This window comes from Mauremys reevesii, linkage group 5, assembly GCF_016161935.1.
Source record: "Mauremys reevesii isolate NIE-2019 linkage group 5, ASM1616193v1, whole genome shotgun sequence".
NCBI classification, from domain to species: Eukaryota; Metazoa; Chordata; order Testudines; family Geoemydidae; genus Mauremys; species Mauremys reevesii.
Window position 1 is genome coordinate 128,839,778 of NC_052627.1, and position 24,467 is coordinate 128,864,244.

At 39.4% G+C, this 24,467-nt stretch overlaps 2 protein-coding genes across 11 annotated transcripts in view; one reads left to right on the forward strand and one right to left on the reverse strand.

Annotated features, from left to right (window-relative positions):
• The window catches only part of CTNNA2 (catenin alpha 2), a 750,149-nt gene that overhangs the window by 203,875 nt on the left and 521,807 nt on the right, over positions 1-24,467 (reverse strand). The gene's annotated exons all lie outside the window — the stretch shown is intronic.
• LRRTM1 (leucine rich repeat transmembrane neuronal 1) lies at positions 8,668-10,478 on the forward strand. Its single transcript, XM_039539885.1, has one exon. It carries the CDS (start codon positions 8,668-8,670, stop codon positions 10,231-10,233), a length of 1,566 nt encoding a protein of 521 aa, XP_039395819.1. The 3' UTR covers positions 10,234-10,478.

The window sequence follows — 24,467 nt, forward strand, 5'->3', positions numbered from 1 at the left end:
TGTATTGTTTAGAGACTGTAGGATTTCTAGGAGTTCAGAGAACATTTCAGACTATAAAACGTTCCAATAAAATTATCTGGAAACATATTGCTTAACTGTAATGCCTTACTTACTCACTTGCAATAATACCTGTTCTGACTGAAGAAAGCACAACTAGAGACTTTATTCCAAGAACTGGTTTGTTCATTGGCTCAGGTAGAAAAAACTTGCACCAACCTAGCCTATTTGTGCTAATATTCTCAGTGCCAAAACATTGGATGCCTTGAAATTAATTTAGTCTCAAACTCCCTAACTAACAGGGGCAGTGCATACTTCATAGCAATCGTATAGTGGGAACTATACTATATTCCTGCAACAAGGTTATGAGAAAACAAATATCGACTCTGGGTGGGATTTTTTGTTGTTGTTTTTGTTTTGATTTTCTGATTGCTCATGACAAATATATTTGGAAAGGAGCAAAAGAAGTGACTTGAGAAGGTCTGTTTTCCTAATACTATGGAGAACAGATTTGTGCCTAATGCACTGTGAAGATTTTCCAAGAACAGTCTATCCATTTGTAAAATGACTCCTCAGTAAGGCTGCCAGGAACAGCTTTTAATTTGTTCACCCAAGCTTCTGAAAACTTATTTAAGAACTTTTTTTCTATGAATTCCTGCACCTTACTGGTCTGAGTAGTGTTTTTTGGCAGAGAGGCTTTGTCTTCACTGCAAAAAAGGTGAGTTTTTGACATCAAGACAGCTATCTCAATGTAAAAACCTAGTTGAGACAAGGCACAGGTATTTTTTCCTTTAAGCTAGCTAGTCAAATTTAAACCCCTGGTGGGAGGGTAAAGGGTTGATTTTGACTTGCTATTTCAAGGTAAAAATTACCTGTGCCTTGTCTCAAGTAGGATTTTACATTGCAATCACTATCTCAAATTAGCTATCTCAATGTAGAATTGTGTCTCTTTCCAATGAAAGAGCCTTAGGTTTTCTCTATGCCGGGAAAATGAGTTGGGTTACAAGATGTATCAATTAACACACTTCAATGAATATGCTTTAAAGACCATTTAGTATGTAGTATTGACAAAGACAGTTATATTTTGAAATGTGTTACCTAGTCATGACTAACCTTAAGTGGAAACGGTGACCCTGGGGTATGTCTAGGCTGGTGTGTGGTCCCATTTTAACACTAGTTAACTGAAAATCAATTAACTCTAGTTGAGTAACACCTCCAGAAATGCTTTGGAAGGTCTTGGAATAAATGTTTGTGGTGGCGTGTCTAGATTAGCATTTCTGAAGGTGTTAGTTAACTAGATTTAACTGAAATGCAGTTAACTCAAGTTACAACAAGACCAAAATTCTAGTCTAGACGTACATGAACTAGGAGTTGTTTACAACCAGCTTAATAGTTTGTAGCACAACTATCTGTGCCTAACTATGTGCTATGTGGTCTTTAACAATGTGTGTATTCATTAAAACTTGTTAGTTAACACAACTCATTTTTCTCAGTGTAGACAAAAGTTGACTTCAGGACATTCACAACCAACATGATTGGTTACATATTTCCATTGTGCAGCCAGATAGCCATGCTGCAATTTCACAGATACTCAGGGAGAGAGTCAGTAACTCTTTAGCTTATGGGAATTTTACACTAATAATAAGTGGACACGAGAGTCATTGTCTCACTGTTGATATATTTTCTTTAAAAGATACACTGACAATTTTGTAAAAGCAGCAAAGAATCCTGTGGCACCTTATAGACTAACAGACGTTTTGCAGCATGAGCTTTCGTGGGTGAGTACCCACTTCGTCGGATGCAAGAGTGGAAATTTCCAGGGGCAGGTAAATATAAGCAAGCAAGAAGCAAGCTAGAGATAACGAGGTTAGGTCAATCAGGGAGGATGAGGCCCTGTTCTAGCAGTTGAGGTGTGAAAACCAAGGGAGGAGAAACTGGTTCTGTAGTTGGCAAGCCATTCACAGTCTTTGTTTAATCCTAAACCGATGGTGTTAAATTTGCAGATGAACTGAAGCTCAGCAGTTTCTCTTAGAAGTCTGGTCCTTAAGTTTTTTTGCTGGAGGATGGCCACCTTAAAATCTGCTATTGTGTGTCCAGGGAGGTTGAAGTGTTCTCCTACAGGTTTTTGTATATTGCCATTCCTAATACCTGATTTGTGTCCATTTATCCTTTTCCTTAGAGACTGTCCAGTTTGGCCGATGTACATAGCAGAGGGGCATTGCTGGCATATGATGGCATATATTACATTGGTGGATGCGCAGGTGAATGAACCGGTGATGGTGTGGCTGATCTGATTAGGTCCTGTGATGGTGTTGCTGGTGTAGATATGTGGTGTGGCAAAGTTCCTCCTCTCCTCTAGTAGGTCCTGCGCTTATTGGCGGATTTCTTCCCCTCAGTGGTTTTCCCATTGGATGAAACCCATAGTCTGGATCAACTACTCCTATGTCTGATTAGGAGTAGCGGGGCTAGGGGGAAACCCGGGCCCGCCCTCTACTCCGGGTTCCAGCCCAGGGCCCTGTGAATTGCAGCAGTCTCTATAGTGCTACGTGTAACTGCTGCTTGACCGCTACAGCTCCCTGGGCTACTTCTCCATAGCCTCCTTCAAACACCTTCTTTATCCTCACCACAGGATCCTCCTGGTGTCTGGTGCTGCTTGATTGTATGGTGTTTTCCTCAATCCTCCAGTAGTACCCCCTCTCAGTTCTTAGTTCCTTGTGTCTCTTGCTCCCAGCTCCTCATGCGCACTTCTTTCCTCTGGCTCCTCCTCCCGAGACTGGAGTGAGCTCCCCTTTTTATACCAGGTGCCTTGATTAGCCTGTCCTGATTGGCTGCAGGTGCTCCAATCAATGTAGCTCTCTCCGGTGCCTTCTAGAAAGTTCTTAATTGGCCCCAGGTGCCTTGATTAGCCTGTTCTGATTGGCTGCAGGTGCTCCAATCAATGTAGCACCTGCAGCCAATCAGAACAGGCTAATTAAGAACTTTCTAGAAGGCACTCCTAATCAGACATAGGAGTAGTTGATCCAGACTATGGGTTTCATCCAAGGGGAAAACCACTGAGGGGAAGAAATCCGCCAATAAGCGCAGGACCTACTAGAGGAGAGGAGGAACTTTGCCACACCACATATCTACACCAGCAACACCATCACAGGACCTAACCAGATCAGCCACACCATCACCGGTTCATTCACCTGCACATTCACCAATGTAATATATGCCAGCAATGCCCTTCTGCTATGTACATCGGCCAAACTGGACAGTCTCTAAGGAAAAGGATAAATGGACACAAATCAGGTATTAGGAATGGCAATATACAAAAACCTGTAGGAGAACACTTCAACCTCCCTGGCCACACAATAGCAGATCTTAAGGTGGCCATCCTCCAGCCAAAAAACTTTAGGACCAGACTTCTAAGAGAAACTGCTGAGCTTCAGTTCATCTGCAAATTTGACACCATCAGTTTAGGATTAAACAAAGACTGTGAATGGCTTGCCAACTACAGAACCAGTTTCTCCTCCCTTGGTTTTCACACCTCAACTGCTAGAACAGGGCCTCATCCTCCCTGATTGACCTAACCTCGTTATCTCTAGCTTGCTTCTTGCTTGCTTATATTTACCTGCCCCTGGAAATTTCCACTCTTGCATCCGACGAAGTGGGTATTCACCCACGAAAGCTCATGCTGCAAAACGTCTGTTAGTCTATAAGGTGCCACAGGATTCTTTGCTGCTTTTACAGAACCAGACTAACACGGCTACCTCTCTGATACTGACAATTTTGCGTGTAGATTGACTCCATGACTGACTTTACAGAGGTTCACTTGGGTAACTGTTATGGCTGGTGATGGCAACCAAGTATGAAGAGAATTCTTAAGATCTGCATGAAGAGATAAAAGTGTATTTATCACATTGTCAAAATAAATAGGCTGATTTACATAAGAATATCTATTTCTTAAAGATCGTAACACACCCAAGGTGTCTATTCTGTACTGACAGTAAGGCAGCAGAGATAGCTATCTTTTACTTATTACTTCAACACCTTGAATGGCCAGAGTCATTTTGATTAAAAAACTTGTATATTGCAATGTTTGTGTGCCCACTAAAAATACCATTTTACATAGCTCATCCACTCCTTATCAACTAATATTCTAAATCCTATTTGGGAGGGACCATGAGCCAAATGCCAGGAGTGTCCAAGATGTAAATATCAGAGCAATAACAGATTTAATTTGCTACCCTTGAAGTCACGTCTTTTCTTTTCCTTTCCTTTTCTTTCTTTAAATGTTTCCTTTATAAAAATGCCACGGTTCACTGCACTTGAAAATTAAAGACTACAGTGTAAAGATCAAGGTTTGAGTTTGTCCATTCCTAGCCACAAAGGGAAATTAAAATCACCAATCAAATTCCCATTCCTTATTACACTGATAGAAATAACTTAGAAAATACCAAAAGCAAGAAGTACATTTTTGGTATTCTTGGTGCATGGCATAAACAAGATTATTTTACACTCTGCTTAGTGGGATCTTGCACATTTTTGAGTTTACACATTTGATTGTTAATAAAATAAAGAGTATACATACACTTAGAGATTATGAGCCAAATTCTGCATTTATTTACACCGGTGGAACTCTACTGAAGTCATAGATTCATATTTTTCAAGTCTAGAAGGGACCACTGTGATCATCTAGTCTGATTTCCTGTATAACTCAGTATAAATCAGTATAGTGAAGCACAGATTTGGACCTAATAAATGTTTGGGCATAAATAACAATTATAGCGTACCATACCAGAAATTAATAAATATGAAGTACAATTGGAACTAGTTAATGTGTTAATTTGTTAAATGTACAAATAACATGAATATGAAGAGAATATCAAATGGAAGTAGACTAAACAAATTAAAGAAAGATGACTTTACCACTTACTTTGACATCGTGAACAATTTTTTGCGAATCATTGCACTGGAATACCAGCAAATTTCATTTGTGTGATGATTTCAATATATAGTTTATCAGCTAAACTTTTTCTAAAGCTGCATATTTATCTTCTGTAACCTACATTGATTTAATCAGTCTCCTTTAAATACATATATACTTAATTTACACTTCTGAAAACAACTTATAATAGCTGCATTTTATACAACTAATTTAAGTCTTTTAATTTATACAAATTTGCCATAGGGTTTTAAACTGTAGAAAATGTGTAAACTTAACAAGTTGGCAGTGATAACAGCTTTGACAGAGGAAATTAAGTCATTTGAAGAACAATTAGGTTGAAAGCAGATTTCTGTTTTTATTGCAAAGGTACATTTTAAAACATTTAGCCACTCTATGATTGACAAGCTTACCAAAGACACTGTAGAACCAAGACACATTCACCCAATTTTATTTTTGTTCGAACCCATATTCCATACTTCTTGGATTTAGTCAACCCATTGCTTCAATGGCTGTAGCTAGACATATTGAGTTCTGCCATTCTTAGAATGACCTGGTTTCCTTGCACAAAAGCCTTTTAGAGATAGGGGCACATTCTCTCCTGCAACAGAGCTTTGCTCAGTGCACCAGAGCTGATTCTGGCCCCCTAATTCTGAGAGCCAGCCTTCACTTTGACACTACTTCCATCAGCGGCAGTAAGATCTAATTTATGCCACTGGCATGGGATCCTTAATAGATCCTATGCCCATGCAAGATGGGTGGATTGGAGCAGGGCAGCACCTTCACCCAAATCTCTCTTCCTCCTACACCAGTGGAGAAGGGGCCAGATTTAGAAATGTAATGCCCAGTAGAGTGTTCACCAATGCCAGAAGAATTCTTTTCTGATGATTTCCAGCTGCCTATGGCTCCTTTATGCCATTTAAGTGGTTGGTATCATCATTAGAAATATAGGGCCTGCCAACCTCTCTTGAATGGATAAGGGAAGTTCCCTTTGCAGAGTTGCCCCTGACCTGTTCAGGGGCAGAGAGTGTTAAGCTCCTCCTGGGATTCCAGTCCTAAAACGTTGCGGGTTTTGTGCAATCTCCATACAGGCCCAATGCTTCAGCCTCTGCTACTGACTTCAGCAAATACTCAGAACTGGAATCCTGACTATGCCCTGGCCTGGACATGAATTTACAACCTCCCTTTCCTTGTCTGCTTCCCTTAGTCTCTCCCCATGTTCTTTCTTCTCTTTCCCCAATGTTTTTGTGTACTGGGAAAGAGAAGCCTATATGCATTGCTACTACTGGACAGGAACAGGCTGTAGTTGTCACTGCAGGACTTCCTGAGCTGTGAATAAGGAACACGAGTGGGAGGAGGAACACGGTCAATTTTCCATCCATGTGAGAAGTCTAAATACTACAAAAGTTTCAGATTTTGGTATGTGCCCAACCACCCTTTTTGGAAAATAATGGATATATACAGTAGAAGGGCATAAATACATAGAATTAGGAGGATAAAGAATTCTTGATTCCCAGTTCTAAGACTGCAATCAAAGAACTTTCACCTATTTTTGAAGGATGTTTTGAACAAATGCGTTTGAAATGATTCTCTCACATATTCATGTTTGAATTCCTGAAAATATTTTTGGCATTAAGTTTTCTGTGACTTTCCTTGGAAGAGAATTTCTGCTGTATCAAATTACTGTGTTCCTTGAGCTGTACCAGCACATGCTCAAAGCAGCCAATCATGATCAAATACATTTAGTAGGACCAGGATCTTGTATTGATTTATCAAAAACCTGAAAAACTGTTTTGGTCAATATTGTAGCCAAACTCAAAGCTAATCTAACTTTACACACCCACCTAATAATCAACGGTGACTTAAATAAGAGAACAGCACTTTCTTTTGCATGAAATGTGTTTTCATGTCAAACTTCCTCAAAGGGATACACTGAACCCCGAGTTGTCAGTTCCAATAGCATTTGTCAGCAGATTAATTTCTGATGGTATTTCATAATGGAAAAGGATGGCCAATATCTCCCTGACAATAGTATTGCATATTTCTCGGTCTAAAGATTACAGAGATAGCTTATCAACAGCAGTCTTTTCTATACATAACGATGAATGAAAATTAGTATGCCATGATTTGTTAGTCCATGAAACAAAGAGCAGCACAATTGGGAAAACCTAATCTAATCGGGTTCCAAATCCCCTCTCTCCCCACCACAAACAAACTAAAGGGACAACCTGCATGTTGATCTCATTCAGAAAGCACAGCATTCTTTATGCTGCATGAATAATAGTTCTGTGTGCCGTAGCATACACTGCAAAAAAAAAAAAAAAAAAAAAAAGCGCCATTAGGAAAACCATGTGCTGACCACATTAAAAATATGCAGGATGGTAAAAGACCAAATGTAATTAAAACGTATGAGTCCAGACATTAGAATTTGCAGAGCCCTTAGTGCCTTTCTGTGAGAAAGATCACGCAGAATTCCCAAACATGCCCTGGTGAGAGGGTATCAGAATAAAAACATATTCCCAACAAATTACTATAAAATTAAAACGTTTGTCTTAGAAAAAAAATCCAAAAATCACGTTTTATATACTCCTTCTCAAAACAAGAAACAAACAGCCCCCCCATCTAATCCCTATGTGCCTTATGAATTCAGGCGAGTTTAAACAAAAGGGGGGGGGAGAAAGAAAAAAAATCTAATTCTATAGCTTCCTACTTAGAAATGCCGGGCTCCTGCTGATGATTTTTGTGTGTGTGTGTTTGAGAAATGGAGAGATAGGCTTAAAGTATTTTCCATTTCATCAAAGAACATATATTACTTTCCTGGCTCACTAAAATGTTGGTTTTATGCCCACCCCTTTTCAATCTGCCCATGTCTGAGATGCACAGTGCAGGCGTACTATCATGAGCAGCTTACGACACTCAGTGAGCACTAGGTGCCTCTGCATGCTTTAGCAACATACTGCTCAGCTGAAGGGAAGGGATTCTTGCTGTCTCTCTCTCTGCTCTAAGCATCACCTAACAAGCAAAGCGAACAAAGAATGGGAAATAAAGCTATCCTTAGCCGGTCAGTGAGTGAATTGTAATCTGTCTCTGTGGAGTAAAGGTTGTGTCGGTCAATGGTCGTTTCAAATGATGGACATTAAAGAGATTGTCAAATCCTGTGGAGTCGTTAGTAAAGAGTTTGGAGTTTTTTTCACAACGTCACAGTATTAACTGCAGAGAAAAGGACAGAGAGAGAGAAAGAGAAGATCAAGCTCATGCAGATAGTTCTGAAACTTGCAGGTCCTAGAAGTCAGCTAAAAAGCTAGCTGGACATCCCTTTAGCTCTTTGAGCAGAAGCAAAATAAGACATTGTGAGCCTGCCAGCTTTGCACAAAATTGAAAGGGACTGAATTTGTAGCACAGAGGGGTCTTTTTTAGTTCTGCATATAATTAGTCCAAACACAAAGGAAGCAACTGAATGGAGGTTGTCACTCTCTGGAAAAGGGTGGGTAAGACACTTTTTAATTAAATTCTTTCATGAAGAAAGATTTTTTTTTCTTTGCTGCAGCATCTAACATGAACAAAATCAACATCCTTTTACCTGTGAATGTCTGTGAACTTTAATGCTGCACAGCTCCTGCATGCTGTAAAGTGAAATATTTGCCTGTCTTTTTTTTTTTTTTTTGCCCTGAAATAAAATATGATGTAGAATTTGAAAAGATTTCAATGGACATTCTCAAGCATATTTGGAAATATTCTTGCTAATGGATTTCCTTCTTATTGGTCTCTGTTTAAACTGGTTGCTGTGGAAGCCCCCAGGGTTGATATTGTGTACACTGGGTGTCTTTTTAAAAATGCTTCCAGCCGTGAATAGTGGGTGTCCACAGCTATGTCGGTGTGAGGGCAGGCTTTTGTACTGTGAGTCATTGAATCTTACAGAGATGCCTCGCAACCTGTCGGGCATGATGGGCTTGTCTCTGCGGTACAACAGCCTTTCAGAGCTGCATGATGGACAGTTCACAGGGTTAATGCAGCTCACGTGGCTCTATCTGGATCACAATCACATTTGCTCAGTGGAGGGGAATGCCTTTCAAAAATTGCGGAGAGTTAAAGAACTCACTCTGAGTTCCAACAAAATCACTCAACTGCCCAATGCTACTTTCCGACCTATGCCAAACTTGCGTAGTGTGGATTTATCATACAATAACCTGCAGTCTTTGGAACCAGATCTGTTTCATGGGCTGAGAAAGCTAACAACTTTGCACATGCGGTCAAACGCCATCAAGTTTGTGCCAGTGAGAATTTTTCAGGACTGTCGCAGCCTGAAGTTTCTAGACATAGGATACAATCAGTTGAAAAGCCTGGCTCGAAACTCTTTTGCAGGCTTGTTTAAACTCACTGAACTACACCTCGAGCACAATGATTTGGTGAAGGTGAATTTAGCTCATTTTCCAAGGCTCATTTCACTGCATTCTCTCTGCCTACGAAGGAATAAAGTCACTATTGTAGTCAATTCCTTGGACTGGATATGGAAATTGGAAAAAATGGATCTCTCTGGCAACGAGATTGAATACATTGAACCTCATGTTTTCGAAAGTGTACCTCACCTCCAATCACTGCAGCTGGATTCCAACCAGCTAACCTACATTGATCCAAGAATCCTCAACTCCTGGAAATCACTCACTAGCATCAGCCTTTCTGCAAACATCTGGGATTGCAGCCGTAATGTTTGCGCCTTGGCCTCCTGGCTAAGTAACTTTAAGGGTCGCTATGACAGCAATCTGCTCTGTGCCACCCCTGAATATGCACAGGGGGAGGATGTTTTAGATGCAGTGTATGCTTTTCACTTATGCGAAGATGCAGAAGACCCAACAAGTGTTAACATGCTATCAGCAGTAACAAACAACAGCGACCAAATGTTCACTTATAGCCCTGCCACAATAATATATGATGTGCAGGATACTGAAGGAGAAAGAACAACAAATGCCATAACCGTAACTATCCCCAATGAAAACACTGAGAATGCTGTTCAGATTCACAAGGTGGTGACAGGGACCATGGCACTGATTTTCTCTTTCCTCATAGTGGTTTTAGTGTTGTATGTCTCCTGGAAGTGTTTTCCAGCCAGCCTAAGGCAACTCAGACAGTGCTTTGTGACACAGCGCAGAAAGCAGAAGCAGAAACAAACCATGCATCAAATGGCTGCCATGTCAGCCCAGGAGTATTACGTTGATTACAAACCCAACCACATTGAAGGAGCCCTGGTGATCATTAATGAATATGGATCTTGTTCCTGTCACCAGCAGCCAGCAAGGGAATGTGAGGTGTGATTTTCTGTGGGAATTTAAACAGTGTGCAACCAAATAACAATGGGCAGACAGTTGGATGGGGGTTTATTGTGCTTTTCTGATGATTTCTGATGCACTTCTTTGCTGAAATTGTAAGAGGATCTGTCTAAAAGACTTGATATGTTAGCTTTATTGTGTCTTAAAATCTTCAGGACAGTCAGTCCTAACATTTCATATGATAATATTCCCTTTGAAGATCTGACAATATTCAGGAATCTGAGAGTGTAAAAAGGTACCAATTATTGACTGATTTTTTTTTTGTAAACTACAAAAATGTTTAAAATAAAAAAAATAGCATTTACAGTTTTTGCAGACTGGTGTATACTACATGAATTGTTACCTGTATGCAAAATACAACAGTTTAACCTCTTTTCTCTTCACGTACAAGTGTTGAAATGAAAATCTAGCAGCAAGGAAGCCACATAAAATTGAAAGATTGAAATTTAGCAGATGGCTTCACAGTGTAATTATTACACATCCACATACACCATGTTACTGAAAATTTAAAAAAAAGCATGGCATAGCAAGTATATTTTTGTTAATGTGCTACCTGTAACAGTATATCACTAAAAGAAGGAGCTGAGTCATCTTGGAAAGGCTAAAGTTCTAACCTGCCCCTAGGAAATATTTCTGAAGATTTTTCAAGATAGCTGAATTCTAAGTTGTACTAAGAGCCACAAAGATGCAGCATATCCTATCAGTACATTCTGTATCTGAATTAATCACATAGCAAAGTCTGATTAAAAAACGAACACCTTATTTTAAAGGGCTTATTTAAAATCTACTAGCATTTCCCCCTTTCATGCTCTTCTGCCGTATGCTAAAAGCAGAGAAACCATTGCTCTGTGCAGTGTAGAGTAATGATGAAAGGACTAAGGAGGCAGCAATCCAATTTTCAGTAGTGAAAGATCTGTGTGTTTCAAAAGTAGAACCTTGGGTGTAACACTGCAGGCCCATTAGGCATAGGGTGATTAGAGCATACTTATGGTTACTATAGTTAACCACTATAAAATCCTGTCTTGGGAATGCCTGGCTTGCCAGTCACTTTAGTCACAAGACATCCTTAATAGCCCACCCTTCTAAAAATATCTGCAGAGGCAGAAAGGATACGATCCTACCTTACTAAGTATTGACACACAGATTGGTGATTATATCAACAGTGCTTTCTTAATACAGAGCCATGCAGCTGTTTCATTTTTTTGCCCTTCTTTAAATGCTTGCTTTTCCTGTATTTTGGATTTTTTCTCTCCAATATGTGACCAACCTACTGATTGCTCTTCTGAACCACTCCACACATGTCAATGAAAACGAGGGTGTTGCATTTTTATATCATCAGGCAATGCATCTTTGAAACCTTCTTCATACAGCATACCATTCTAATAAAATGTGACAGATAAAGGATTTTGTAAAATGTATACACTTTGTACTTATTTCTTCATGCTAGGGCTAGCATCAATGGAAGAAAGTGCCCCAAAATTGAGATTTTTAATGTTAACTTAGATGTAATTTTTTTTAAATGCCTATGACGCTAAGACAGGTTTATAAAATACAGATCATGAAAGGATCAAACCAAGTTTTTTTTTCCTGCATAGATCCTTAGTAGTCAATAATGTTTAATTATATAAAAAGGAATATTTTATAAATTATTTCTAAATGTCAAATGAGCACATCCTTTGAAGAGCCAAAGCTTATTCTTCATCTGTTTAGCAACTTTCACCCTGATTTATATTAATTAAATACGAAGTATTCCTGCACTGTAATCAGATTATTTTATATAGTAAAACTACAATATCATAAATGATCTGCATCGGTAGAGGATCTTTTTTTTTCATTATTGCAAATTTTAAACTAAAAAATTAATGATTTTGTTTTTAAGCCAGTTATAATTTCCCTGCTGTCTTGAAATTTGCTCAGACTATTAGAGCTAGGATGGTATTTAACCATTTAAGCAATAGTGCATTTCTCTTTCTGTTCCACTTCAAATCTGCAAGGGTCTAATCCTTCAGCCACTGAAGTCAATGGCAAAACTTCCATTGACTGGAAGAAGATAACACCCTAAATGAGCAGTGATGGGCAGTGATGGAACCTACAGCAAGACAGCTTGTTTGTTTCAGTGTCTGCTGAGTTTTTTAAGACAAAATATCTTACACAATGCTAATTTAGGGCCATATTTTCCAGTCTTTGCTGATGACAATCTCCACTGAGTGCAAATGGGGGTTTTGCCTGAGGAAGGTCTGCAGAATTTGGCTCTCTAACTTTAATTACAAGCACTATGATATGCCCCTCAAATCAAAATGTAACATTAATGTCATCTTGTAAACTGCTTGGTTTAAATTGGTCTGACAGAAAGCTTCCAAGAGCACCCCAAGACAGTTAAAGTTCACATATGTGAAAAAAAAATTGAACTGCATTTATTTCTTCAGTAGCTCCTGTTGCTATAAGAAACAGTGGCGGTGTATTCATTTTTCCTCAGAGTTCATGTACATATAAGATGTCTTGGTGCACGTAAATCTGCTGCAAGACTGGTGCAAACACACACGCAAGTCACTGCAAACATCTACAGATTATTCATTCTGTTTATCAGTGTTAGCGATTTCAAACGAGGTTTCGTGAGACTTGAACAATTCAACCTTGGTGATTTATTCACCTCTGTACTTCATGCATCTTGCATTGGCACCTTAAGCAAACTAAAGGAGATAATCTGATTTTTAAAAGTGCAGTACTTTTCACAATGAGGGCTAATCTCATTACTTCCTCTTACCATTTCTCTAAAAGGAGAGTAGTTACCACCAATGACTTGCTTCCCATTGCAGAATGATAGATGAACCCTCCACACATAGGATAACAGATATTCAACTTTGGAGATGATATTTTTCAAATAATCACAAACAATCTTTTTTCTAAACAGACAAGTGACAGCCACAACATCACAAGACAAACTTCTGCTTCTTCAGGTCTCCAAAGGACACCTGTACATATCTCCTGGAGGTCCTGAGCAATCACCGTGGCCCCTTGTCATTTAAGTTAAGCTATACGGCTATAAACCACAAAGATAATCTAAAGGCTGCCCAAATCTGTTCTGAAAGTTAATGTGAGAAATAAGTGAATATTCCAAATGCAAAGGGGAAGCATTTATTGTGTTACAATCCAACTAATCAAAATGCAGTTATATCCATTCCACTTTCAGGCAGCTTGCAGGGGTATATTTGAACATCACTACCTTTGTAGTGTACATGGAGCAATAGGAGAAAGCTCTTGCTGATTATTCCTTTCAGATTTGATATTCAACTAACGATCCACAGAAATGTCAGTGTTTCTGTTTTGATCCCCTTATCAGAGATTTATAGCATGGCTACAAAAATATGCTTCTGGGTGAAATGTGACACAGTGTCTCGCCCAAGAGGTTCTAGGGGAAGGTCAGAGGGTAAAACTATTTTAAATAAATCCCCTTATGTTCCACTAGAAAGAAAATTTCCCTTTTTAACTAGACAATTAGCTCAAGCTGTTCCTTTCAGTATTTTCACACACAAGACAAGGGAAGGAAACTAACTTTCATGAGGATTGTTAATACTCAGTCAGTGTTTTGGATCCATAATAGACAATCTTTTGCTACGAACATCAATACACAGCCACAGTGTACCCAATGACGGTTCTGAAGGAAATGTTAGGGTGTATGCTCTGAATACATATGAGGGATGATTTATGTCCCTTCCTGGCTTTTTCTTTTACTTTCTGAACTACAGAGAAAAATGACATGAAATCACAAAATCAATGCTAATATATCATATTCTGTATCTGGCCTGAATATATAAACACAAAGAAATTCTAAGTTAAAGCTATAAACTCCATCCTTTAGACTCCTCATTGTGCTTAAGTAGTGTCAGTGCTTAAGTATACCAGTGGATGATCTTACATGCCATATGCACAGCGATATCTATGTATTCTATAGTGGGCTAAGGATGAAACCTTAGATGAAGCTCTTAATCTCCTTGCTTGTGTATATCAACGAAAGATCACATACCTGAACGTATTTTATATAGTTTAACATACATGGTATGTTTTTATGGGCAGGGTACTGAGCAGCTCTTTAAATGCCTATATTTAATCATTTTCTTCTGCTCTGACAAAAAGCCCAGCAGTTGCTTTTTTCAGATATACTAAATTTGTTTCCTTTTGTGTTTTGTTCTACTGTGGTAGCAAAAGAACATTCTGAATAAAAAAAAGCCCAGTTACATCAGACAGCTTTCAGAAAGGCAAATGGGAAGCAGCATTTAATTAGCAAGCTTATTACTACTGCTAAAATGTATTCAAATTAAAGAAAAGAGGAAGGAAATGAGGACAAGGAAACAAAAGACAAGGGGGAAAGACTTAAGTGAAGAGGACTAAACCAGGTTTTAAAAAAAGATGATAAACTAAAAGGAATGGCAAAGATAAAGAAAAAAAGTCTAAGACTGAGGTGGGTATAGAAACATATAGCTCTGCAGAATGAGCAAGCAAAGATGGAAGGGCTTGTGGAAAGGAGAGTACAATAAAATATAGGATTGCTGCATAAGAAAGACAAAAAGGAAGGATGGAGGAACATGAAGAAGGGAGAGAGGAGGATAGGTGAAAAGGCAGACAAGTTAGCTTTTCCTATGTGTTACCTCCCACGTTGTAGTTGTGGGAGGGCCATCCAAAGACATGCTAGGATACTTTCTCTCTCTCTCTCTCTCTCTCTCTCTCTCTCTTTCTCACACACACACACACACACACTCTTTCATTGAGAGGTGAATCTAAACAACAGTGCACTCCTCCCTCTCCACAATTCTGGTAGTTGAATTCCAACATCATGTACCTCTTTCAGTTTTATCAGCAGCATTTCCTGGCTGTATTAGTAGCAACTCACTATAGACTTTCTAGATAACTAGATATTTATACCAAAAGCAGTTTGCTTTCCTAACAAAAAGTGCCCATTTTCAGAGCTGAGCCTGAGCTCAATTGATTCTCATATTAACCATACCCTGACTTAATCTCTCTCACACTCAGCTTTTGTGGTCACAGATATTACAACAAACAAATAGCAGGCATTTTTCCCGTGCACAATTTATCAGTATGCCACAAGATTGCTCTTTAGGACCAGTCCAGTGTTAACAAGTTGAATGTCCGGTTACTTGAGGACACATATACTTATCCTCAAAGCCTGAATTTGTCTGGTGGTTTGGAAAAATGCCAGAGACCTAAGGTTAACATTTCAGAGGAATACTGACACACACCAAACCCATTCAGTTATTGGAAACAACCAGAGTATTTATCAAGTAAACATCAAACAGTCAAAACCATGGAAAGAATTCCCCACATCCTTGGTTAGAGCAGAGAAACTTGCTGAAAGAACAGGGTTCAATGCAGTCTGCCTCTGAAGTTGTCTTTAAAAAAAAAAAAAGGCCTGACTACACCAAATTAATGAAACAAAGCAACAAGACAGACATTTGTAATTGGGTGGGTGACTATGAAGAACCCAGCTGAATGCTGAGGAGCACTTTAATTTTATTGCAATATGTCGGGTTTATAGGGAACATATTTGCAGTGAAATCTGTATTTCTCTTCAAGACAGACATTGTATCATGATTATTAATTAATTATTATTATTAATAAGATGTCACTTGCTGGTACTCAGACACAATTATTTAGGATTTAGACCAATTGTTCTTCTTGTTCTCTAGTATCAGTCATCCCTAACGCTCGACTTTCAAGGCCAGGAAAAGGGAGGAAATAATTAAATGTAGCTGACCAAAATGAAACGGACTCTGAGTTCAGAAATGTACCAACTATTCACATGAAGTAAAAAATGTACTTTACAAAAGCAATGTGTAAAACTCAGTGCTCCTGGGAGTGAAGAACTATTCGCAGTGGCCACATATAAATAGAGTGAGCAGGTGCTAGGCAAACATCACACACAGCTCTACTAATAAACCTCAATTCTGATCCACACCAACTCTCCTGCACTGTTCAAGTCCACAGCAGGCACAGCTAGTAATGCCTAGCTAGGTGTTCGTTACTGTGGGCAGTATGGGATTATGACCAATTCATTTCCATTTGTGACATTATCAAGAGCTGACTACAAGACTCCAAATGTGACAGCTTTGTATCAAATCCACTGTATCAGCTAGTCCTCATGCTTAATGCAGATGATTTTAAATTATGATTGGCTTATACGATTAGTGACTAAGCACACGGCCTCAGCAGACTTTCCTCTGTGTTCCTCTGAAGACATGCTGTTCCCTTTCCTACTAACAGCGAGCTGTAGCAACAGAGTTTAATGAAAGAAGACTTCAAATTGTTTTTTCAATAAAATCCGCAATAAGAAATATGCACGTGTGTATTTAACTGATAGAAAAGGGGGTTATCCAATTAAGGTATTCACTGCAGCCTATAACAAGACTCAATGGAATAGGACACCTCTGTGTTCTAATGCGTAGTAAAAGGTGCAGGAAAACAGCTTCCTAATAAATGTGGGACTGAAACTGGAAACTGTTGTATGAAGATCCTTTAAACACAGATTTTATTTCCTGTTTGTATTGTTTGCTCCAATTTTATTCTCCTTTTTCAGTCCCCCCTCACCCCTGTCTTTCCACTCCCAGAATTTGTACATCAGCTGAAAAAGACTCTGAATCAAGAGAAAAATCAAATCAAATCTGAGAATCCAAAACTAAACTGCAAGAATGGTTCAGAGTTCTTGAATTCCAGTGGTTTTTATTCTTTTAGCAACTGCCAGCTCTTTGAAGCACGTCTGCTATCAATGGCTCATGTTTGCAAGACTAGAGCTAAAGTGAGCTCTCTGGAGTAAACCTGAATCTGTGTCTGTAGTTCAGTGCTTCTACTGACAGTTTGGCTTGCTAAGAGAGAGTGTGGTAAATATTAAAGAATGTTAATAAAAATGAGATAAAACATCTGGGGATTTTTTAAACTAAACTTGGCTCACTACTAAAGTTTATCTTGACAGAAAATTTACTTCTCTGATCCAGATCATTTCCCAAAGCAATTTTCCAACAGCAAACATAAATTTGTGGCTGCTGCTAAAAGGTTTCCAATCCCAATGCTAAAGAGGCCACTGAATGTCAAATGTTTACTTCAACTTCATGTAAATGTCATACTGTATTGGACACCATTAATTCACGTTAGCATAATCAGCTGCTCACTGCCATGACCTTAAACTTTAATGTGAGGCATTTTTGCTTTCCATATAAACAACTACAGCAAAGGATCATACCATCATAAATCTAGATAATATCTTGATTGTAATTAACTCATTACAGAATGATAACCTAATAAGCTGCATACATTTTTACTACGTGAATTTATGTCAATGGGCTAAGTAATTCCATAAGATTCACAGTACAGAAAGATCCAAATCAAAGTACCAATGAGGCTGGAAAACTGGTGGTACTGACAGAAATGTGGTACAGGGCCTAGTACTACCAGAGATGAGGTGAAAGAAGATACTGCTCAGATGTCCCCAAATTTGAGGCAACCATGGGGAGAGTAAACAGGGAGACAGACAGTATACATGATTGTACTCTGTGGATAAAACAGCATGATCAAACTCCATGAGTTAATGCTTGCTGAGACAGAATTAACTGCTAATAGTGTGTATATTGGACAGCAAATTTAACATAAGAACATAAGAACGGCCGTGTCAGGTCAGACCAAAGGTCCATCTAGCCCAGTATCTGTCTACCAACAGTGACCAATGCCAGGTGCCCCAGAGGGAGTGAACCTAACAGGCAATGATCAAGTGATCTCTCTCCTGCCATCCATCTCCATCCTCTGATGAACAGAGGCTAGGGACACCATTCTTACCCATCCTGGCTAGTAGCCATTTATGGACTTAGCCACCATGAATTTATCCAGTTCTCTTTTAAACATTGTTATAGTCCTAGCCTTCACAACATCCTGAGGTAAGGAGTTCCACAAGTTGACTGTGTGCTGCGTGAAGAAGAACTTCCTTTTATTTGTATTAAACCAGCTGCCTATTAATTTCATTTGGTGACCCCTAGTTCTTGTATTATGGGAATAAGTAAATAACTTTTCCTTATCCACTTTCTCAACATCACTCATGATTTTATATACCTCTATCCTATCCCCCCTTAGTCTTCTCTTTTCCAAGCTGAAGAGTCCTAGCCTCTTTAATCTTTCCTCGTATGGGACCCTCTCTAAACCCCTAATCATTTTAGTTGCCCTTTTCTGAACCTTTTCTAGTGCTAGAATATCTTTTTTGAGGTGAGGAGACCACATCTGTACACAGTATTCGAGATGTGGGCGTACCATGGATTTATATAAGGGCAATAATATATTCTCAGTCTTATTCTCTATCCCCTTTTTAATGATTCCTAACATCCTGTTTGCTTTTTTGACCACCTCTGCACACTGTGTGGACACCTTCAGAGAACTATCCACGATGACGCCACATCCACCTGAAGACACAATCAAAGTACAAAACAACAAGTATATGCACCATATACAGAGGGAAACCAGAAGTCCACAAGATCTAATATAGACACTCCTGAGGACCTTCCTTTGCCCTGGTGTTCTCATGCTTTTTTACCCTTGACTATACTATCACCATCTGTCACACACATGGAACCTCCATACCATTTGGCTTAAGTGTATAATGCTTTCAGGGGCTAGCAAACAGGGGACTTTTGCAAGGGAGTTCTCTGGGTGAAGGAAGTGTGAAACTTGTGGTGAGTTTGTTGTCTGTTAGTGGTTTGTTGTTGTGTGCTTGCTTGCCGTGTGCCTGCTTGACAGAAATTTATTGTGTGGACTGTTCGGGGGGCTGTGTGCTGAGCCTAGAGGCCTGCCAGGCAAGGCTGAGATCTGCCTAAGGAGGCTCTAGCCTCTCATCCCTTTAGGATTACTTCACAAGATGGGAAGGGCTAAATAGGAGAGAGATGGGGTTTAAAAAACAGCTCATAAGTGACCCGAGGAGCTAGTCACTCCTAGGAGCAGCTAGACAGGAGCTGCAAACAGGGGAGTTTTTCAAGGGCACATGAGCCAGATACACCTAATAAACATTCTCTAAATTTAGACCAATAACACTGTCTCCTCACTCAAAACTCCCTCCACACACACCCCAACAAACACAAAGAAACCCTGCAAGTGTAAAAAGAATGCAGGCAAAAGTCTAGCAGCAGAGTGGGGGCTATTCAGTTTATTGCACTGAATGCAGCATGTATGATTGGCATATGTGTGTTCGGAGCAACCAGCGCATAGCACTCAGAGACCGAGTATGGGTTCTTGAGACCAGAGTGAGTGAACTACAGGAGACAGAGAGGTACATAGATGATACTTTCTGATACACAGTAGAGTGGTCCCACCCCAAATCTGACACCCTTTGGGCTATTGAGGAGGATGAAAGTCTTAAGGAAGGAGAACATCAAGTTGGAGCAGAAGGAAAGCGAAAATGATTAGGGGGCTGGGGCACATGACTTATGAGGATCAGCTGAGGGAACTGGGCTTGTTTAGTCTGCAAAAGAGAAGAGTGAGTGGGGGATTTGATAGCAGCCTTCAACTACCTGAAGGGGAGGTTCCAAAGAGGATAGAGCTAGGCTGTTCTCAGTGGTGGCAGATGACAGAACAAGGCGTAATGGTCTCAAGTTGCAGTGGGGGAGGTCTGGGTTAGATATTAGGAAAAACTATTTCACAAGGAGGATGGTGAAGGACTGGAATGGGTTACCTAGGGAGGTGGTGGAATCTCCATCCTTAGAGGTTTTTAAGGCCCGGCTTGCCAAAGCCCTGGCTGAGATGATTTAGTTGGGGGTGGTGCTGCTTTGAGCAGGGGGTTGGACTAGATGACCTCCTGAGGTCTCTTCCAACCCTAATATTCTATTATTCTATTAAAGGATCCCATAGTTGGGACCCTTCTGCCAAAAAATATCATGGTATCATCTCACACTGAGGACCTGTCTCCTGGAGAATGGACCCTATTATTAGGAAGAGACAGGTAATAATAAAGGAGGATTCAATTATTAGAATTATTAGAAATATAGATAGTTGGGTTGGTGATGATCAGGAGAACCACATGAATTGCCTACTGGGTGTGAAGGTTGAGGACATCTCAAGACATCTAGACAAGCTTATGTGCAGAGCTGGAGAGGAGTTGGTAGTCATGGACATGCAGGAAACCAATGCCATAAGGAAAGGTAGAAAAGATGTACTGGAGATCCAATTTAGACTTCTAGGTAGGAGATTAAAATCCAGGATCTCTGTGTTAGCATGGTCTTGCCAGGAGGGCTTCAGCTTCCTTGACCACAGTATGCTGTTCCAGGAAGAAGGACTGCTAAGTGGAGATGGGGTCCACCTATCGAGGAAGGGGAAGAACATATTTGGATACAGTCTGGTTAACCTACCAAGGAGGGCTTTAAACTAGGTTCAACAGGGGCAGGTGACAAAAGCCCACGGGTAAGTCCAAAACATGGAGACCTTGGAGAAGGGTCAGAATTTGGGGGAAGCATGGACTGTTATAGCATGGATAAAAGAGAGACGAGAAAACATAGGGGGGAAATCAAATCAGAATCTTAGATGTCTGTATACTAATGTGAGAAGTATGAGGAATAAATAGGAAGAACTAGAAATACTAGTTAATAAACATGACTATCACATAGTTGGCATCACAGGTGGGATAATACGTATAGAGGGGTACAGCTTGCTCAGGAAGGACGGGCAGGGAAAAAGGTGAAGAGGTGTGGCCTCATATATTAGAAATGTATACAGTAGGACTGAGCTTTACATGGAAATAGGAGACAGACTTGTTAAAAGTCTCTGGGTAAGAATAAAAGGGGTAAAAAAACAAGGGTGATGTCATGGTAGGGGTCTACTCCAGACCACCTAACCAGGAAGAAGAGGTGGATGAGTTTTGTTTTGTTTTTTTAATAATAAATAAAAATAAAAACTAACAAAATCATCCAAAACACAGGATTTCCTGGTGATGGGGGACTTCAACTACTCAGACATCTGTTGGGAAAATGACACATCAGGGCTCAGATTATCCAACAAGTTCTTAGAATGTATTGGATATATATATAATTTCAGAAGGTGGAGAAAGCTGTTCTGGATTTGGTTTTGACAAATAGGGATGAACTGGTTGAGAATTTGAAAGTGGAAGGCATCTTAGGTGAAATGGTAGATTTCATGATTCTAAGGAATGGTAGGAGGGAAAACAGCACAATAGAGATAATGGATTTCAAGAAGGCAGACTTTAGGAAACTCAGGGAATTGATAGGTAAGATCCCATGGGAAGCAAGTCTAAGGAGAAAAACAGTTCAAGAGAGTTGGCAGTTTTTCAAAGAGACATAATTAAGGGCACAAGAGCAAACTATCCCAATGCGTAGGAAAGATTGGAAATATGGCAAGAGACCATCCGGGCTGAAAACTAGGAGATCTTCAATGATCTGAAATTTAAAACAGAGTCCTACAGAAATTGGAAACTAAGTCAAATTACAAAGGATGAATATATACAAATAACAGAAGTATGTATGAACAAAATTAGAAAGGTCAAGGCACAAAAAGAGATTAAACTAGCTAGAGACAAAGGATAACAAGAAAACATTCTACAAATACCCTAGAAGACAGAGAAAAACCAAGGACAAGGTAGGCCCCTTCTTCAATGAGGAAGAAGAAAATAACAGAAAATGCGGAAATGACAGAAGTGCAAACTGACTTTTTTGTTTCAGTTCTCACTAAAAAGGTTAGTAGAGACTGGACATCTAACATAGTGAATGCCAGTGAAAATGAGGTTTAGATCAGAAGTTAAAATAGGGAAAAAAGTTAAAAATTACTTAGTTGAGTTAGATGTCTTCAAGTCACCCAGGCTTGACGAAATACCTCCTAGAATACTTAAAGAGCTCACAGAGGAGATACCTGAGCCATTAGGGATTATCTTCAAAAAAGTCATGTAAAACAGGAGAGATTCCAGAGGAATGGAAAAGGCCAAATATAGTGCCAATCTATAAAAAGGGAAATGAAGACAACCTGGGGAATTACCAACCATGCAGCTTAACTTCAGTACCCGAAAAGAAAATTGGACAAACAATTAAACAATCAATTTGCAAACACCTAGAAGATAATAAAATGATAAGTAGCAGTCAACATGGATTTGTCAAGAACAAATTATATCAAGCCAATCTAATAGCTTTTTTTCCCCCTTTTTGACAGGGTAACAAGCCTTGTGGATGGGAGGAAGGGACAGATATGGTATATCTTGACTTTAGTAAAGCTTTTGATAATGTCTCACATGACATCATAAACAAATTAGGGAAATACAACCTAGATGGAGCTACTATAAGGTATAAATGGTTGGAAAACTATTCCCAGAGAGAAGATATCAGTGGTTCACAGTCAAGCTGGAAGAGCATATCAAGTGTGGTCCTGCAGGGATCAGTTCTGGGTCTGGTTATGTTTAATATCGGCATCAAGGATTTGAATAATGACATAGAGAGTGCGCTTATAAAGTTTGCGGATGGTATCAAGCTGGGAGGTGTTGCAAGTCCTTTGGAAGATAGGATCAAAATTCAAAATGATCTGGACAATCTGGAGAAATGGTCCGAAGTAAATAGGATGAAATTCAATAAGGACAAATGCAAAGTACTTCATATATGAAGGAACAATCCCTTGCACACATACAAAATGGGAAATGACAGCCTAGGAAGGAGTTCTGCGGACAGAGATCTGGGGCTCATGATGGAACACAAGCTAAATGAGAGTCAATAGTGTAACACTGTTGAACAAAAATGAATATCATTCTGGGATGTATTAACAGGAGTATTTTAAGCAAGACACAAGAAGCAGTTCTTCCACTCTACTCCACACTGATTAGGCCAGGACCAGATGGTATTCACCCAAGAGTTATGAAGAAATTCAGATATGAAACTGCAGAACTATTAATTGTGGTTTGTAACCTATTGCTTAAATCAGCTTCTGTACCTGATGACTGACGGATAGCTAATGTAATGCTGTTTTTTAAAAAAAAAAGGGTCCAAAGGCAATTCTGGCAATTACAGGTCAATTTGACTAACTTAAGTACCAGTAAAATTAGCTGAACCTAGATAAAACAACAGAATTATCAGACGCATAAATGAATACTATATGTTAGGGAAGGGTCAACACAGCTTTTGTAAAGGGAAATCATGCATCACCAATCTATTAGAATACTTTGAGGGGGTCCACAAACATGTGGAGAAAGGTGATCTAGTAGATATAGTGTACTTGGACTTTCAGAAACCCATTGACAAGTTCCCTCACTAAAGGCTCTTCAGAAAAGTAAGCAGTCATGGGTTAAGAGGGAATGTCCTCTCATGGATCAGTAACTGGTTAAAAGATAGGATGCAAAGGATAGGAATAAATGGTCAATTTTCACAGTCAGGAAGGAATTCTCCCCTGGGTCAGAATGGCAGACACCCTGAGGGTTTTTCACCTTCCTCTGCAGCATGGGGCACAGGTCACTTGCAAATTTAAACTAGTGTAAATGGTGAATACTCTGTAACTTGAAGTCTTTAAAATGTGATTTGAGGTATTCAGTAACTCAACCAGAGGTTAGGGGGCTATTACAGGGATGGGTGGGTGAAGTTCTGTGGCCTGCAATGTGCCATCACATTAAAGTAGTCAACTAAATACTAACCAATTTGTAAGTGCTGGTAAACTAATGTAAGAAGTCTAAATATTAAGATGGGTGAACTTGAGAGTCTGGTATGAAATGAGGATATTGAAACAATAGGCATCACAGAAACTTGGTGGAATTATGATGATCAATGGGACATGGTAATACCAGGGTACAAAATACACAGGAATGGCGGAGCAGGTCACTGGTGGGTAGTTGGCACTATATATGAAAGAAAACAAAGTCAAATATAGTAAAAATCCTAACTGAATCAAACAATCAAACAGTCCCTTAGAATCTCTATGGACAGAAATTCCATGCTTGAATAATAAGAGTATAGCAGTAGAAATATACTACTGACCACCTGAATGATACCAAAGACTTTAAGGCAAATCTATTTTTAATTAAGCACGGCACTGAAAGCATCACCTTGCCACCATTAGCTGAAAATAGAGGGAAAAGGTAGCTAAAATAAAATGAATTGGCAAGGAAATAAGGTGGTATCAGCAAACCATAACACTAAGGTAAATAAACTGACCAAGGACAAAGCGATCTCACAAAACTGGGTGACTCAGCAACAAAATGG